This window comes from Phalacrocorax carbo, chromosome 1, assembly GCF_963921805.1.
Source record: "Phalacrocorax carbo chromosome 1, bPhaCar2.1, whole genome shotgun sequence".
NCBI classification, from domain to species: Eukaryota; Metazoa; Chordata; class Aves; order Suliformes; family Phalacrocoracidae; genus Phalacrocorax; species Phalacrocorax carbo.
The window spans coordinates 52,524,882-52,543,753 of record NC_087513.1 but is presented as its reverse complement, the minus strand read 5'-3'; the positions used below and the strand labels follow the sequence as shown (position 1 = coordinate 52,543,753).

Genomic DNA, 18,872 nt, shown 5'->3' with positions numbered 1-18,872 from the left:
GGGATGCGCACACGCATTTCAAATCATGAAGGAAATAAGGGACAATTAACAACATTAGGCAGCCACCAGCCTGTCTGGCAGCACTCCATAGTCAGTCCAGAGGATGCCAGCCTGCTCTGTAACCAGAAGTGATAACCTAGTCTGTCACCAGCCAGGCAGCCAGGTTTCAGGCTACAAAAGGTAAGAGCAAGAGCCATATTTCTAAGAAGAGTTGCACTTCTTTGGGTTGTTTTGAGCATCGGTGCTAAATTCCTGCTGCTGCTGCTGACAAGAACCAGCAATGCACATTCTTTCTGTTTTTAAATTACTGATACATTAATTGCTGTCTATTCTGGGTGCTGCAGTTGCATTTTTCATGCGTGTTTATTGCCTTGTATTGCTGCCTGCCGAAGACACTGTGGGCAGATCCTACGTCTGATGCTTTGTTTTAGTTGCCTGGCTACTGTAAAATGTTATCTTAGCTTTTGCTGAGGTGTCACAGATGCTTTCTTGGTGAGTGTCCAAACAAGGAAATATGTAAAAGATGCTGGTGAATGCTGTGCTTGCCTAGTTCTGCTGCTTTTGCTGGAGATGCTACGGTATGCTTACTTTGCTTTGCTACTGCAGACTCTCTGTACAATAATGTAGATGGTAGACTGAAATCTTTCATCTACACGGCGGGGTCGTGGTCAATACCAAAGGTAATATTAGCTGTATCTTTGTATGCAAAGGAACTGTTGTTGGAAGGAGATGGTGGGCAACTGCTTCACTTAATTGCAATGCATTCTCTTCTGGTGATTTTTACAAAGAAAATGTATTTTTCCTGTTGACTGTATTGCCACATTTTTCCCTTCCTCTATCCCTGTGAAAGCCTCCAACAGGGAGATTCACATCTCAAAACTTAATTGGGATGTTGACTTCAAACTTCTTCCCTGCCAAAAACTGAAAGTAACAAATATTTCCTCAGCTCTCTGCATTTTCTGTTTATGCCTGCATAACTTTATCTCTTTGCATCACCAGTGCTTCTGACTAAATTGTTTTCTTGTACTCACAGTTTGAAACATCTTCTAAAGTCTCTGAATAAGCTATGTTTCCTTCCAGTCAGTCCGAAAATATTTTGTCAGCAAATAAATAAAAATTACTTTTAACAGCTGTTTTACTTCCTTCTTTAATGTTATTGCAAGCCTTTTCTTAATTCTTGCCTTTTGGCAGTTGCGGTGCATTAATATTTACAAGATGAGATGTAGTTTTCTGTTTATATTAGCAGTCCTCTGTCTGTGAGATCTGGACCAACCAGAATGCAGGATATCCTTTCTCATCGATTCATCAGGTTCATAATGTAAGATACAGTGATAAATGGCTATGTTGTCACTCTATGGATGTACAGTCTGTTGCCGTGGTGTTATCTGCGGGTGTCACGTCGCTGAAATGACCAAAAAAAAAAAAGTTTGTAACTTGTCCGCCCTCTTTTGGGATTGTGTGTGCGCGCATTCGTGTATCGTGCCGTGTGGTTAGCATCTGTTGGCTGTATGGTGTACATACAGGACGTGGGGGGATTGCCAGCAGCAGTCTCGCTCAGGGGGAGCTTTGACTTCTGTTCCTGATGTTGTTGTTTGCTCACTTTTCCAAAGCGAGAAACCGTGTAAACAGCTCCGTTTGCACAGTTTCACCCCCACAATGTGTTGTGCTGCCCTTTCTGTGTTAATCTATAGGCTTTGCCTAGCTGAGGAGCACGCCGGGTTTGCAGATGCACTTTTGGGGAATTAGAGGTAACGCTGATGGTGCTCTGAATTTCCATCACTTCTGTGACAGAGGCACACCTGCTGTGCACGTGAGAGCAAACGTGGTGATCCATATTGCAGCGTGGTGAGGATGACAGCCAGTCGCTCAGATTTCACTAAGCATAGTATTTCAGAGGAGCTGTAGATTTCTCCTAATTTCTGCCATATAACTGCCTCCTTGGAGTATTTCTGCCAGAGCAGGGCCGTTTTGGCTACCGAGCTTTAGAAGCTTTTGAAATGTAAGTATGCCACGAACCCATTTCCATTATATGAAAAGCCAAAGATATAAGGAGCTGAAAAAATTTCTCTTGCTCTAGGAATTAAAACATAAGCAAATAATGAGGATTTGCTGGTCCACAGAACATTCAAAATTCTTACAGGGAGAAAATTATTAATTTTTCAGCCAGAGCATTGTATCTATGTGTGCTCCAATTTATTGTTGTCATGGTGACTAATGCATGTTACCATAACTAGGCATGAGGCTTTAACAGGTGAAAAGTTGTAAGACGTGTTCCTTGTTAAAAATGACTACATTCAAGCCACTCAAAACCAGGCCTTTTTAATTTTCCTGTAGCATGGAGGGTTTTTAACTTGACATTTCCGTAAAAAATGAGGTAGGTGTTAGATTTTATGGAAGTTGTATTGAGATTATTTCTTACCTCTGCATCCAGGTGCCTTTAATGTGAATCAAATACAGTTCTCAGAGAATGCGATGAGATAGAATAATGTGCAACGATTGTAAAAAATTACCTAATAGCGGTAATCTGCCTCTGTAGCTCATTTGACATCAAGCATCTGACCCTTCCTAGAGCAGAGAAGTGCACGTCTGCCCATTTTCAGGGTTATGAAGGACTGCAAGAGCATGAGATACTGGTCTTTAAGGCTATGACCTTTACGGTTAAAAGTTGTCACTGTAAAAGGATTGAATCTTTACCACTCTGGCACCTGACTTGAGACTGTTTTGTGATTGTAAATTCTTTATCTGCAAAATGTGGAGCAAAAAAGCTTCTTTCTCAAGACAACTGAGACCAGAGAGAGGAAAGGCACTGGTTAAAGACATGGGGAGGTTAGGATACTAAACCACAGGCAGTACAGCAAAAAACACGTGATAAATTGCACAGCTGTCTGATGAGCTATAAAGTTAGATGAGGAATAAATTATCTCTTGCCTTTCTACTTCATCAGAGAGATAAAAATCTCCTAACGTATATTGTGTCATAAAAAATACATAAGCTTAAATGTTTGATTATTTCTTAGAATTGCAAATTAAATATTCAAACCAGAAAATCCTTATCTTATTATATCTATTTTTAAAAATTAAATCCAACATCATAGTTGGTCCTGCATGGCAGTTTACGAACATTTCTATACTGCTTGAAAGTGGTTTAGGTTCTTATGAAGGTCCCGAGTATATGACCCACACCATTTCCTCAGATTTAGAACTACTAGTAATTTGTATTTTTCTAGCCCAGAGCTGAGACTTGTTTCAAATCTTCTCTAGGTCAAAGATGTTCCTACTTTGTATTTTACCTGAAGTTAATTGCCGTCACCTCATCCTATATCTCAGAATTTCAGTATCTGACTAGAGTCAGTCAGCCAAGGAGCTCCTTTTCTTCCTATAGAGGTTTTTAGGTCCAGATCTATGAAAGTATTTAGCTGTCTAAAACTTGTTTAAAAGCCATTCTTCCCTTAAAAAAAAAAGGGGGGGGAGGAAACTGCATGGGGAATATGTAATGGGAATTACACTTCTAAACATCTTCATGGATCTGGGCTTTGGAGACTACCCTTTTATAACTCAGCCTAAAGAGGTAATGAATACTAGCAATAGTACAGTTTAAAAATCTAAGCAGTTTGGTAAGAAACAAAAGGAAAGGAGACCAGAAGCCACTTCTGCTGAATATTAAAAACCACTTATGATACAGTTACAAAAGAAAATTTTATTACTATGTATAACGTGTCTTCTTCATCCATCATAATAATCTATACCTATGATGTTTAATTTTATGTGGCTTTTCTTAGTAGCTGCTCCCTCTACAAGACACACTGAAACACGTGAAAGGTCTTCAGGTGCAGTGGTCTGTCAGGAACAGCAGAAATCCTGTATCTGCGTTCACTTAACCTGAGCTGTATTTGCCTGTTTAGATCATCCTAGAGACATGTACAACAATCGTATCAGTTCTGTTTTGTCTAATTTAAAAGGAGTAGGTACTAGCATGATTTTATATATTTGTAGAGCAATTAATGAATACAAATGAATGGTCTCCCCACAGTCCCTCTCTAAGTGTCTCATACACTAGTTTTATTAGCCAGATTGAAGATTATTTCTCATTTCCTTGTGATTATTGCTTCCTAGCTGCTTTACAAAATTGAATCAATATGAGAGGTAATCACTGTTCTTCTTTTTACTGCCCTTCATTTACAGACAGAAGCAATGTGATTCTCCATGTTTCTAATATCTTTCATGTAAAAGGGAGTCAAACTGTAAAATTATGTACTCATTTCACTCCTTATGTACCCTGCTTAATTTGTCACTACTGTCCATTTTTTGTATGCAAGGGAAGTCGCCTGCAGACCAGTGCAACAAAAGGGTTTGGAGCACTCGCCAGGGTTGCTCATTCTGTGAAAATTCTGGTCCTACCTCACAGCCATCCCCATGCTTCCTCGGTGGAAAGACTGGTGGTCAAAAGATGCACTTTTATAGCTCTCTGTCCTGAATTTACTCCTGTTCCATTGGATGGGATGCATCTCCTGAGATCTGCTTCCCTACACTGAACATGCAGGAGTATTAGGGGAAAAAAAGGGCTATTTCAAGTGGTCTCTTTAGCTATGGCCTAGAACAGTTCATAAGAGACAGCTGAGCACACTGTGAGAATTGGTGACGGGTGCGATCCATCTTCTCTTGTAGTCAAATACAAATTCCACTAACAAGGATGCAGATCCTTACCCCTTGTACTATGATTGAAACCTTATTTTATAAGAAGAGCTGCTTCTTAAAGAAATCAAATTCCCACTTCAGATTAAATATAATAGAAGGTTTTTATGCATTAGTGGTCAGGAGGATTCATTTCTGTGGCTACAGAATGCTAAAAATTGGAGCAATTGCTGCTGTTACTTTCCTTTCAAAATTTGAGGTTGAAGTCTTATCCAAAGCATATAAGCAACTTAACTAGGCAAAACAGAAATTACAATACGGTATAATTTGTATATGTGCTAATAGTGCCAACATTAACTAGGTTCAACTTTTTTTATAATGTTCACTTGCTTGAAGTTACCATATCAGCAGGGTAATGTTGTTTCCAGATTTATCTCTTGCTTTTCATTGCAGAGCTGTGCAAATGTGTGTCATTTCATTATTTTGTGACACATGAAGATGATGTACTTGTTTTGTTTACTCTGTCCTGATTTAATTAGTAAGACGTGATAGTTTGCCAGACTTTTGAATGTCTTCAATGAGAATTTCTTCATGTGTTTTTGATGCTTAACTTCTTTTTGCTTTAAAAGTCTTAACTTCTAGCCATATTCTGTGTGAAATGCTGATGACAATTCCTTGCCAGCTTCAACACATATTTTAACAATATAACATGCATAGAAAATACACAGAGATAAGTGCAGGTAAAGAAAGAAGTAGCATAATTCAAATTGAAATAATCATATAGAAGAGAGGGTAAAATAGTTTTAGAGAGAACAAGCAGGGGAGGAAGGAGGATCAGGAAGGAGAAATCTGATCCCCAAAAGATAGAGTGGGCAGGAGAGGGAAATTCAGAGACAGACTAGACCAGACAGGGTAGGGGAGAAGTAGGGCTGGTGGCAGAGGGAAGAGGACTTGGGAAGAGGAGAAGGACTCCATACTTGGGTCATTTTCAGGTAAGGTGAGCTGATGCTGGTTTGGCAGCATCCCTGGTGTTGAGGACATGGGCAGCGTGGACATATGTGAACAGAAAGTACAAGAGATCTAAGTTAAAAATAACCTCAAAATAAAAAATTTTTTGCATGGGCCTGCAAGGTGGAAGGAGCCCCCAAGTGCCCAGAGGTCAGTCCAGGTCCAATAAAGCCATGTCCAAAAATACGGAATGGCAGGTGAGAGCCAGACCAGCGCTGCCATGCTGTGGGGCATTCCTGTGCCGATGCCTGCACTGGCTCTTTTTGGAAGGGAGAAGAGTGTCCTATGAAAATATTTGGCAGCAAACTGCAGCCCTACCTATGTTCTCTGAGGGCTTTGAGGAAAGAGGGGAGATGACAGCTTAGGAAGGCAATCACCTATATCAATGAGAATGATGAACGTGGAAGGGCAATGTTAGTAACTCTACAATGAGAAATCAAGAGAAGGTGATCAAAGTAAATATTCATAAAGAGATTAAAGAATGCCTCATATATTTGAAGAATGTATAAGTCTTCAGATCAAAGCAAAGTCTCAGTTATTTAGCCATTTAGGAAAGTTAGTTATTGGTTATATGTGCTGGATAATGGAAGACTTATTAACTGTGTAGAAAAGCTTGTAAAACACATAGCGGAATTTGTGAATGGCATTGTTGTGCATCTCATGATTTTTTTTCAAGTGCTCTCATCCTCATATATGTATTGTAAACAGTTGTTTTTAAGGAACATTTCCAGTGCCTAATGATTTTATTCTCAAGGCAAATAGATATAATTAAAGCCTTATTAAGCACTACAGTAGATTACTTTGGATTATAAATTAAATCATGAAAAATGTTGTAGGAGTTGTATTCTGTTATTTTAGTAACATGTCTCTATGTGTAGAAAATAAATTATTGTTGATTGAGCACAGCAATGGAGGGCTATTTTGGAGCGCATCTGCCTGCAACTTTTCTTATATCTGGAACAACTGTGATTTTCAGACAGGAGACTGGGGAGAGCCTTCAATTACCTTGCGACCTCCAAATGAAGCCACAGCATCAACGCCTGTACAATATTGGCAACATCATCCAGAGAAACTCATCTTCCAGTCATGCGATTATAAAGCATTTGTAAGTGTTGATAAATTTAGTGGTTTGATTTGGGGTAGGTCTATTAATTTTAGATTTTGATAGACTGTTGATTTTCTTAATTTATAATATTTTTTCAGTCACTTCTAATGAGACAGGCTAGTTCCTCTGAAATACTGTAATTGTAATAAATGAGAAACAAGGATGCACAGTACTTTTTGCTGTCACTTTTGTGGTACATTGCGGTCCATGTAGCAATAGTGTTAGAGAAATGACACTATGAATAAGTGGCCAAGTGTTGTAGAAGTGACAGTGAAACACCACTCCCTATCAAAATCCCTATCTAGTACTTACGGTAGAAGAATAAAACAATCTGCCTACCTTAATGCTGTGTGCAGAGGAGTTTAAGTATTGCCTTACCTAAATTTTATACACCCGTTTTGGGGGAAGGGAGCTAGGGGAGGTGGAGATCAAGGTCCTGAAGCAGTGTTTTCTGTCCATGGGACAAGGGCACATTCAAACCTCTCCTGGATTGATGACTACCTGAAGGACGAGTAGCAGTCAGTTCTTTCAGAGCAGGGAGTATTTATTTTTACCTCCCGGTAGCTGTAACTGATTCCCACTTCCCGTCACTGGAGAAACGGAGCTTCCCTCTACAGCTAAAGACTATTAGTGTTCTTCAGCTGTTATAAACACTCGTGAAGGAGAGGAAGGTCTCCTGAAGTACAAAACGTTGTATTGGAAAACTTTATTTTTTAAATGAAAAACAGTTTTCTGAAGCCTTGAGTTCCCCATCAGCAGGGTGGCAGGGCTGGTACATCTGGGGAGCTGAAGAGGTGCCTCAGCCCACCTATGTAAACTCAATTATATTTCCTTGCCAACTTTGCTGGAAAGCACTGTTAAAGTTGCTGAAGGTGCTTCCCCAGACCACTGTGTCCTCTTCAGAAGCTGCTACCTATGAAGTGAGGCTGACTTCGTTTACAAAGGAAAGGGGCTCAGTAGTCGTAGTGCCTCTAGCATAATAGCTGGGGCTTAACCGCTTGTCTGGGACGTGGGTTTTAGTTCCTGCTCACCTGAAGGAGCTTGGATACTTAGTGCTTTTTGTTCACCAAATACTGGAGCATTCTGGGGGAGAGTTGAGGGCTGCTGGACCTGATGTAAAGCATATCCAGAAAAGTAGGAATTAGAGCCTAATTGCAGGTGAGACAGAGCCTGGCTCCCACTGAGGAGGGGCAGAAGGGGTGTTAGAGGCCTGTCTCGCTGGAGCACATCAGTATCTTCCATCAGAGCTTCTTGGGGTAGAAACTGCCATGAATGCAGTGACTTCTCCCTGGACAGTAACTAGAAACTCTGCCTTCCTCGGCAAGTCACAGTCAAGGTGCAGCTCACCTGCTTTCAGTCTTGCTCTCCTATGCAGCACCTCAAATTGATAAGGAAGCTTAGTGACTTCTGGTTCTTTAAATATTTTTCATAGTTTTCAGTAAAGTGAACAGTGAAGTTTATCTTGAGATAAACCTCATCTCATTACTTGATCCAGCAGTAAATTCATAATCAAATGTAACCTTTGTGGAAGATTGGAAGGTATGTGGATCATCAAAGAAATTAAATTGGGATGATCAGGAACATCCAAGTTACCGATGATTAAGGAAACGCCGTCCTTCCCTAAGGACCATGACTCAGGGCATTGTCTCAGCTCCCTGGGATGCATCGACCTCAGCTTCATAGAGTAAAACCCTGGCTAGGAAGTTGTAATGGGGGCAGCTTTCATTGTATGCCACAACCCTCAGTTGAACTGTTGGAACTGTTGGATGTCCTCTGCATTGCTCCTACATGCTTTGGGTCTTTGAGAAGGAACATTTCCAAAAGCACAGCAAGTCAAAGGAAAGTAAAATTCCGTCCTAGAAATTCAGGGTTTTCTGACAACTATATTGGACAGTACCTCCGTGATTTGTTTGTCTGTTCAACAGTCTACCCTGGGAAGCATTTCTGAATGCCTGCAGCTGAGGCTTTTTGCTGCTGTGCAGATGGGACTTGAGCTGCCCGTCTTGTCTCTTTCTTCCTTTTGTTTTGCCATGAGCTCAAAAGCACTGCTTTTTCTCACCTGATGCCTGACCAACTGGTAGCTTTCAAGGAAATACCAATTTGTTGCGCTGTAGTCCATAAAAAAATAGAAATGAATTGCATTCTTCCCAGAAAAAGCTAAGGATGCAAAGGTGTCAGACAGCAGGATCCAGAGAAAAATACAGCTCAACTCAGTACACTTGTGTTTAGTTTTCTAATTGCAGAGCTTGCTTTAAATTAGTTGCTCTTCTGCAAGGGCGATATCAAGCCATCCCATCAAATTAATGCCCAAAGCCCTATTCGTGTCACCATCAATCCCCCAGCTGGAGTCACAGCTGCTTGGTTTATGAATCTGCAGTCCTCCAAGAATGCCCTTCATTTGTTCCTTTCTGCTCGTGCTTATCTGGTAGTGTTGATGTTGCCCACCCTTCCATTTATAATGCCCTGAAAAGTGTTGCTCACTAATTACTATGTTGACTACTGTCTACATTGAAATATTTATGCATTTTCTTGCAGGTCAGAGACTCCTGTGGTACACAGTGTGAACTGAAGTCTTTAAAGAAAATAGTTTAGGTCAGAAGACCAGAGAGTTGAACCAGTACACTTTCTCTTCAGTTCCAGCTTGCATTCAGCTGTAACTGAAGTTATTTGTGATAGGTTCTTGTTTAAGATGAAGCTGGTTTGCTGTCTGGTTGAGTTTCCAAGGAGAGTGAGTGCGGTAGAATGAAAAGGGTCAGGCAGCAGTGGTGGGCTGCAGCATCGGCTGGGAAGAGGCTCCTGCCCACAGCGCTGTCTTTCCTCCTGCAGCTCACCTACCGCGTTCTCACCAGTGGCATGACTTCTCTTCAGGTCCCGTGTTGCTCATGTAGGACTGAAGACTTAAGAGAAGCCATGGCATTGCACTGCAGTGAGAATGCAGAGACATTTTGTGTCTGGGGAGGAGAAGACGAGGGGTGGCTTCTTGTCCTCTATCCCCAGTTGTGCCAGGTTTGCATGTGACACTGTATAGAAATACAGAAACATTCTGTTTGTGCAGAGCTATATGAACATGCGCCCATCAACAAATGCACATGCCTGTAGTGTCTATAGGAGCGATGCAGAGCGTGGCTCTCGCACAGCCCTGTTAGCAGTAACAAGACGGCTCAGTGCTAGGAGAGAACAGCAGGGATAATGCAGCCAGCCCCATTCCTGGAGGAGCAGCACCATTCAAACATGGTGCAGAGAGGTACTGAGATCCCAGAGGAACAAACCCGAGGAGCAGAGCCTGCTGTCAGAGCGCAGGAGGGCTCAAACTGCACATGCCAGCAAGTGACATAGTGAGGAAGAGGCAGGTTGGAAAGGGGATGTGTCAGTGAGGCACTCACTGCCTTGCGTACCCTCAGAGATAAGCCGGCTCCTCTGAGAGCATGGTGGCTTTCAGTGAGCTGAGCCAGGACCCAACAGCAGCACCCTGCTGCTTCCTCTCACCCAGCCCTCCTTCCGATCAGTAGAGGCTTCAAAATAATAGTTCGGGGTCAGCCTGTTCTTAGGAAGAAATGATTTAAACTAGTTTTCAGTTCAGATCTATTTTCTCTGTTTGTTGACATCGGGCTCTGCTATTTGCACATAAATTAGTTACAGATTGAGTACACAGAGGTTAACATTGCTGCTGGCCTTCACATCCCCATGATTGCACACATAGCAATATGAGTTTGGCAGATGGCAGCTAAAAAAAGCAGATTCTCCATTTTTTAATCAAATGGCTTTTTAAAGATGGAATCTGTAGTATTTGCTTGTTGTTTGAGTGACTAAAGTGAGAAGGTAGAAGACTTTCAGATATTTCAAAGGGCTCTATCTGATTCAAGTCACTTGCTGCTGTGCATTCCTGTTTCATAGGTTGATTAACACACTGGTTTAAATGATATATGAGAGAACTGTGGAGTGAAAAAAACTCTAAAGCAATGTATTAAGTTGACTGCTACTGCTGTGGTTTTTAACGCATTTTTAGTGCATTTCTGCAGATGTTTGTCTGCTCTGGAATTTTAGTTAAATTAAGTTTAATGGATTTTTATTTTAGTATTTAGGTTCTATGCTGGTAAAAGAGTTAAGAGGCACAGAGTCAACACAGGATGCATGTGCAAAGATGAGGGTAAGTAGGTAAACCTGCTCCTTTCTCAAGCATCATAATATTAAATAATATCAGCTTGTGATTACCTGTACTGTGCCCTTTTGCTTTCATAATGTTCTGTTATGCATTTGTTTTCCATTGCCCTTGTATTTACATTGGTATTCAGTAGGAAGTCCATTCTGCCTTTTGTCTTAATTTCAAGTAATACCAAAACTTAAAGGTAGATTTTTATTTTGCATGTTGTATCTTAAGAAAAAAAACAAATGTATCCATTATGTTTCCTGCTGAATCGTCACATACATTTCAAAGTACTTTCCGCACACTTTAAATGTGCCCATATCACATGCTTTTATAAACAGAATTTATAGCTCATATATGATAATCTAGATTCAATTTACTACGTGAAAATATGTACTAGTAAAAAATATTAACATGTTACCAAAGCCATTGTTGCTTACGTATGGTCTAATCCTACAGTCACATAATCCTATGGATGCTTTTACTGACATGAGTATTCCCATTAATTATGAGTTACTTACACACTTATTGATTGAAGGATGAAAAAGGATCTAATTCAGTTTCACCTGAGGGTGGAAAAGCAGTTAGGTTTCCTTCAAACTGGTAAGAATACTTTTTCCTCTGTCTCTTTGGCCTGATACTGGTTTGCAGAAAATTACAATGGGGCTTAGTCCATCTCCAAGAAACTGCTGCTGGAAACTCAAAATAAGCCACAGGCCAGCTGCACGATTTGTTCCTGTCTGTAGTTGTAAAGAGAACGCACCTGTTCATAGAGATGGTAACATATTATGGTCTGGCATGATTAATTAATGAAGAATATAATTGCTTGGTAACCTACCAAACGTGTAAAATTACATAGATGAACAAGTTAAATCCCTTCTTCTGCGGATCGTAAGTCTTTTATGCAAGCTGCCCCTGAGCACAAGACGTAGCATTCAGATCAATTAAAAAGCTGGAAGATGTGTAAAATTCATGCAATCAGACAACCATTTCCTATTGGTTACGTATCTGCAGCACAGAGACTTTTGTACAAGCTGTTTTAGCTAAGGGTGGCAGTAATTCATGCTTGCTAAATTGCCTGTAAGTCTGTGGCTTTTCAGCTAATTACATGCTAATCATTCCTTACCTGGGCTTAAACTCCTCTAAAAAGAAAAAAAAACCAACAACTTGATATGGAGGGATCTACGGTCACTTACATGTGTTCTGGGGAATTAATTGAGGATGCAACCATACCATCTTCCAATCCAGTTTTCAAACTGTCAGAATTAGCAGTTCAAGTTTTTAGGCATATGCCTGTGCAGATCTTAGGGCTGAATTCGACACCACAGTAGCATATGACAACTTCAGGAAGTTATTTGACTGAACTAGGAAGCTTAACATCAAAAAAAGTAATCCTAAATAATTTATAGCCATTTTAAGATACTTTTTTTTAAAGTAATGAATTTGGCAAATTTAAATTATAGACCTGAAATATTAAGTGTCTGAAAACAAATTTAATTTACAATACAAATTTTCTATTAAAATAATGGAGTCGCACTATTAGTCTGTAGTGCCCATACAGGGTACTTATGTAAGACAGTGATGGAGTTTATATACATTCATTTTTAACATTCTCTTTTGAAACCTTTGTGCTGTGAGAATGTTTATCTTCTGGTTTGAGGGGATTTTTATTGCAAAAATGTTTGAATAAAACAGTTTTAAATCAGGTTTTCATCTATTCTTTCTATGTAGTCCTTTTAATAATATTCCTTTTCAAGTCAGAAGCAAAAAGCATTGACTTAACGGGAACAGATTATTGTTTTAATGTAAGTTTCCCAATGAGAAAAACGTATCTTTTTCCAAAACTTTCTCCACGTGGTTGTGTTCTGAAAGTTGGTATCTATGAATTTGGAGCCCAGGTTGCCCTAAGTCATGCTGAAGTTTTGCTGTGGTGTTCATTATTGTATTTAGTACCACTGAAATGTGGTTTCTTTTATTATATTGTTATAGTCTTCTTTTATTCAGTACATTTTACATTAAATGTACTGAAAGGGACATTTCACAAAAAAGAAGAGAATAGCTAGATATATTATTTGACTGCTACTCAGGTACTGAATTCTGTCCACTTGTCCAGTGTCTTAAGAGTTATTAAGATTTTTACATGGGGTTGTACTAACATGATAGAGCAACATTTTTTAATTTTAGGGCTTTTTTTTTTCCATTTATATATTTCAAATCTATAGCATGCTGCAATCTGAAACATGTTGGGGGGGGTGTACGTCACATATAACCTTGTATGATGTTGAGGTACTTCCTGCAATTTTTTAAGCTTTCTGGAGTCAGCCACATAATGGCTTTTAAGGAGAATATATGAAAATTAAGGTACCTAATTTTTCTGTCAATGTGGCTATAGCTTCTCCATATTTTACCTAATGCTGCTCAAAAAGTGTTGATATTCACTGCATATCTTCCAGTCAGCAGATGCACAAGGACAAAAGCAGCCTATCAGTGGGGAAAAAAAAAGTATCTTGATCTTCCTTAATCATTCATAGATACAGAGAAACAACAAAAATGCCATGTTTGCTGACTGCAGATCCTTCCCTGTTAGTTGTAGATGCTTCCTGTGCTTTCAGTTATTGCAGTTGATGGTTTTGGTTCTCAAGGGAAGTGTCATGCGGATATCCCTCGCGTCTCTCCACAGAGGGGCTTACAGCAGCCTCCTTCTCTTATAGCTTAAGAGTGAAGGGGGATCCTAAATCTTCTATAATGTGTTAAAAAAAAATCCCAAACTGACAAAAAAAACCCCAAAACCTGGGAACCTCTGTCTTAATACATTTTCTTGGCTATCCACTGTGCATCTCAGCATTGTGCAGCAGCATGCTCCAGCAGGGCAGATGATGGATTAGTTTGGGGAAAGTCATGCAGATCCAATAGATTGAGCTCAGCATGGGGGTCAGGGTTATACATGCTTTTTGTTCCCACCCCCCAAATTGCAGACTCTTGCAGCCATCCAAAATTATGGATATTTGGCAAGAGCTGTGCCTATTAGAAGGATTATACTTTATTTTTCCATTCACATATTTGCGTTATGGATGGATTTATGTTTTATGGTTTCTTATTTGTTTCCAGCTATTTTCTCTCATAAACTCCCTCTGCAGTTGACAGCACTGTCTCCTTATCTCCAGTCCCCACTTTCTGTAAACTGACCTTTGCTACGTGGAGATTAAATCTTGCTGTCCTGGCCAGAATAGATTTATTAATTGTATTTGAGAGATGCCTTCAAGAATTTAAGAGTTTTCATCTTTCTCAGTGTGGAACAGGAAATATTACAAGTTGTGTTGTCAATCAGATTACTGCCTTCACTTCAAATTACCATAGGAACCCAAAGCAAGAATAAAATGTATTTACATCAAAATAAAGAAAAGGAATAAAGTTTAACTGGGCCTAGGAAGAGACGTTGTTCTCTACAGTAGACTCCATCTGGCATTTACACATCTGAATTCCTTGACCAGGTAGGAAGGGGATGGTTTTATACTTACTGGCATGAGCACAGCAGCGAGGCAGACTCTTTCCTTGTAGTAATGTTAAATCACTAATGTGGCATACACCAATTGCACGGTCTAAACCAATCAGATATTTACTGCAGCAGGTTAGATTTTGTTCTTGGATCCTGCCACCTTCCAGAATATTTGTGTCTTTCTTAAAGGTTTACTTGTTAGAAAAGAGGTTCTTACATTTCAAGCTAAAATTCTGGGGAACCATCAACATAATTTTATTCACAAAGCAGGTGTTTAAATACCTTGCTGGCTTAAGACCAAAATGTCAAAGTTAGAATTACCACTAAACCTTCTTCTCTTTGAAGAGGAAGATGAAGCAGAGTGGACTCTTTCACTGAAAATAAGCAGGGTCTGGGGCATTCCTTCCTCGTTTCTTCTTACATAAAGGAGGAGGACCTGGATATAGATGGCAGTCTCCTTGTTTCTGCTAATCCCTTTCTACTTTTCAATCTCCATTTGCATTTCTCCTCTAAAGTAGAAGTGTCCTCCTTAGGCCTCCTCATGAAACTAGCCAAGCAAGTACCACGTCAGGGATCAAATACTGTATCTGAGAATTTAGATTGTTCGTTCTCTGTTCGTTTGGGACTTGAAACTCTGTCCCTCTCGTGTGGCCACTGCTTTGGGAGGGCCTGCAGTGGAACAGGCATGTGGATATTACTCAAAAGGAAAAAAGTGTTGGGAGGTCTTAAAGATGCTCAGTCCTTACGCACATCCACATCATGCCATCCCATGTTCTTCAGAGGATTGTATGTCCTTCAACTTTGTGGCTGAAAGGAATCCAAGGTGCAGGAGGGATGCACTGCCGTTTCACCAGCAGGTGAGTGTGTACAGCTATTGCAAAAGCAAAAACTTCTCATCCTCAAGTAGATGACTTGCAGGTGCATCCCCAGTGCAATGTTCATATTAATGCTGTAGCTTGGAGGCATCCACTAATTGTAGCAAAGTGAACAGTCTTGTACCACAGGGATTACAGATGCTATCTTATTCCGAGAGGTATTAAATTATGTCAGTGATGCATTTTTAAGCCTTTTGGACTGAGAGAAGTTAGTAAATATTTGTTACAAGGCAGATTGTAGTTTCAAAACTGGCTTCAAAAAATAACTGGTCAAATGTGAACTTTGACTTTTATTTCAGTTTCGTCTCATGCATGATATTATGAAGGTGATTCACTCAAAAGGAACTGTTTAATGAGGCTTCATAAGCCTTAAATAAGTAACAGACTCATGGGTATGATAGTAGGTGGTACCAATACGTATTTTGAAATGTGCAGCCTGATGCCATTTGGAATTAATAGTTGCTACCACTATGGGGAAATGTTCAGAGTCTCATAGTGAAGTGGATTTCAGTACATAATTGAACAGTAAAATTGCCAGCTACAGTCTTCAGATAGCTATTAAAAAACAGTATAGGACAGAATTAGCAGATTCACTTGCAAAAATAAAAAGCCAGGATGAAAATGTAAGATTTTACAAGCTCATAAACTTGTACTTAGAATTTATGTATGGAATTGTTAGTGACTTGGAATAGTTGAATAATGTCTTTTTGCTGCGTATTTGCAAGTTCGAGTACAATACATGAGCAGTAAAACCTAAAAATGAACACAATTTCATTTTGGCCACTGTATGAAAGCTAAGTAATCCAGTTATAAATGTATATATAAAGTACATGAAAGTGGTCAGCGTGGCAAAGTAGAAGTACCAGTGTATCCCATTTTCTCGTGGCAGGAAATAAATAGGTGAGATGAAAGCATTTTGAGAGTGGGCGGGATTACACCATGTGCTAGAGTGTATCGAGTGAACGTATGAGCGTCTTATGCGGACGCAATTCTATGTGTGCTCCTTAATTTCTTATTCATCTGCTTTGTGTGTGTGTGAGCACAGAGATACCATGTTTTGTACACCACAAGAGTATTCAAAAGTGTTGGATTAGTGCTCTCAGTTCTGCACAGGACAAGGTATTGCAGTACAGTCCTGTCTTGAAAGGGTTGAAGGCTGTTTAGGGTTACAGGTTTTGTATTTGCATGTATTTGCTTTTTTAAAATAAACAGCTAGTTTAGAGTGCTTTATTCATAGAACAAAGTCTTGTCTCTTAAGCCATCGTTGATGACCTTGATTTGTTAGGCACACTGGCTGGGTGGATCTCAGATTGGTTGGATTTTAGTTTATATTCTATATAAATGTCTAGCAGTTCTGCACAGCCTTTAACTCAAATCAAAATACAGGTAGAAATACTTCACCCACTTAAGAGAATTTCTAGTTCTATACTATGGAAATCTGTTTAAAGTCTACTTGTGAGTATGATGTTTTTTTCTGTGAAACTAAAGATAATTCATAAACAAGATCAGAAGCAAGCCTGCACTCGCTCGCTCGCTTTCTCTGGCACCACTGCTCTTGCATCCCTTTATGGCCAGTTTCAAAAGGCAGAATTGGGAGCAGCCCTGTCCAAGGCTATTCAGAGTTCTGGCACTGTCCCACGTAATGGCAGCAGTGGGTTCAGATGCAAACTCAGAAGGGTCTTAAATCCAGTCCTTTATTGTAAAAGCAAGCATTGTAATAACTAGGCAGTTATGCAGAAGGTGCCTTCCACCTCCTTCCACGGGATGGATCTCCATTCTGCGTGCTGAGATGATACAGGTTCATCACAGCAGCTGCATCAAAATACAGGCGAGGCTGCTATTCCCGATATTCTTTATTCTCAAGAAAAAGAGGCTCTGTATCTTTTGGGGGGTCTGGGGAAGCTGAACATATGTCACATTAGATTTAGGATGATGATGCTTTCTTCCATCTTCCTGCGTCTGCAGTCAAGCCTGCTTTATGGTTCTTGCGTTACAAATGGCCTACTTCCATTATCTACCTGTAGGAAGTATTTCAGAAGGGGGACCGAAGCTCCATCCCTCTGGCATCGCAGACTGTGCAGCATTAAGACTCCTCACTGCAGGAGCAGTGCACCTGAGGAGACAGGGCATGCACATCTGCCCTTATGTAGGTGACCAGCTGATCAGAGACAGGCACTGGCAATGAGCCTAGAATATGCTTGCTGTTCATCCAGATGATTCTCCTGAAGTGTATTAAAACAAAGAGCCAAAGTTACAGTCGCAAACAATGGAGTTCATGGGAGCTATGACCTGTTCCAGGCTAGTGAGCACTTGCCCAAAGACAGGGTCCTGTCACTATGATTGCTTCTACATGACATAAAATCTGATCCTGCTACTATGGTATGAACATGCCTTGGAGCTTTAGACCGTATGTCAGCATGCACATGACATCCAATGCCAGCCTTCAGCTGTGGCTCCTATAACTTTGGCTCAAGTCCATATGCTTCCCATAGAGGCACCAGATGGACAACAATATTTGTCATCTCATCGTGTCCTCATGGAGTTGATACGGTGGCTAGAACTTGAAAAGCCCAAGGAAAGGGAATACTGACTCCTGTGTCTCACCTTCTTCTCAGATTCTGGTCACAGGCATAGGCAGAGATGCCCACTTGGCCAGCACAGAGGTGTGAAATGCCTGACCATGAAAGCTGTGGGACTTCATCTCAACATCCTAGAATTTAGAGCCAAAGCACTTACAGTGCCTGAGCGAATAGTTTTCATATTGTATCTCTGAAAGCTCACGTTGCACATCCTGGCAGCCACCTCCTCCATTAAAAAGAAAGGAAAAGCAAGCAAATAGTATGAGCTCACCTTGACAACTCGAAACTGTTGAAGTCTGGAAACTGCTTGGAAATAATAATTACATGGTGGACTTCCGTTACTGTATCACTGGGAGTCGTGCGGAGGGAATAGAGCTGTGTGTTTTTCATGATAGCGCTGTCATAATAACAAAGGGTGTTATTCCACTGGCCAACTGTTTGTTGCAATGGGGTTAACAAGTGCATAATTGTTTCCCAAAGTCGTGTTTCTACACTGGATTACAGTCTTTCGGATCACCTTTGAACAAATCCAGGGGCTTGTATGGTTTGCAAGCTGCTAAGGGACATCCCCTGCTCCTGACCAGCTGAGACAGTTTGGCTTAATAAATTACAAATGTCCATCCGTTTCTGATTAATTTCCTAATTTGCCAGCTATAATTTAATAATATCTTGATGAGCTATTTCACTCAGATACAGTCTTCTGACAGTTCATGGCCTCGATTAAATACTAAAGATCACGTCTGCTTCAGACAAACTGAGGGGAATGTGCAGTAGATAAGGAAGATGATTAAATTACAGACTACTGGTCTAGATGAAAGAGGACTCCCAGATGGTTAGTGCAATGTGGCCGTGCCAACAGGAAGCTTCACCTTTATGGCAAATGGAGGATAGTGCAAATTAGACCAAAAAGCTAAAATAAATGAACTTAGTAGCCATGTTTGTGTAGTGTGTTGGAGGAGAAGAGGAATTTTGCTGCTAAGGAGGCGAGGAAGGAGATAATTACAATAATCAAAATGTGAGAGAAAGAGTTCCTG

General features: G+C 40.3%; 1 protein-coding gene across 9 annotated transcripts in view; it reads left to right on the top strand.

Annotated features, from left to right (window-relative positions):
• Window positions 1–18,872, top strand: part of ANKS1B (ankyrin repeat and sterile alpha motif domain containing 1B) — a 444,006-nt gene that overhangs the window by 407,391 nt on the left and 17,743 nt on the right. For 4 of the 9 annotated variants that reach the window (XM_064451597.1, XM_064451579.1, XM_064451562.1 and 1 more), the window contains 3 exons: window positions 1,244–1,318; window positions 6,616–6,744; window positions 10,820–10,891. In XM_064451597.1, the coding sequence (XP_064307667.1) occupies window positions 1,244–1,318; window positions 6,616–6,744; window positions 10,820–10,891 (276 nt within the window). The remainder of the gene's footprint in view (window positions 1–1,243; window positions 1,319–6,615; window positions 6,745–10,819; window positions 10,892–18,872) is intronic. The other 5 variants (XM_064451622.1, XM_064451588.1, XM_064451631.1 and 2 more) reach the window with 2 other exon arrangements.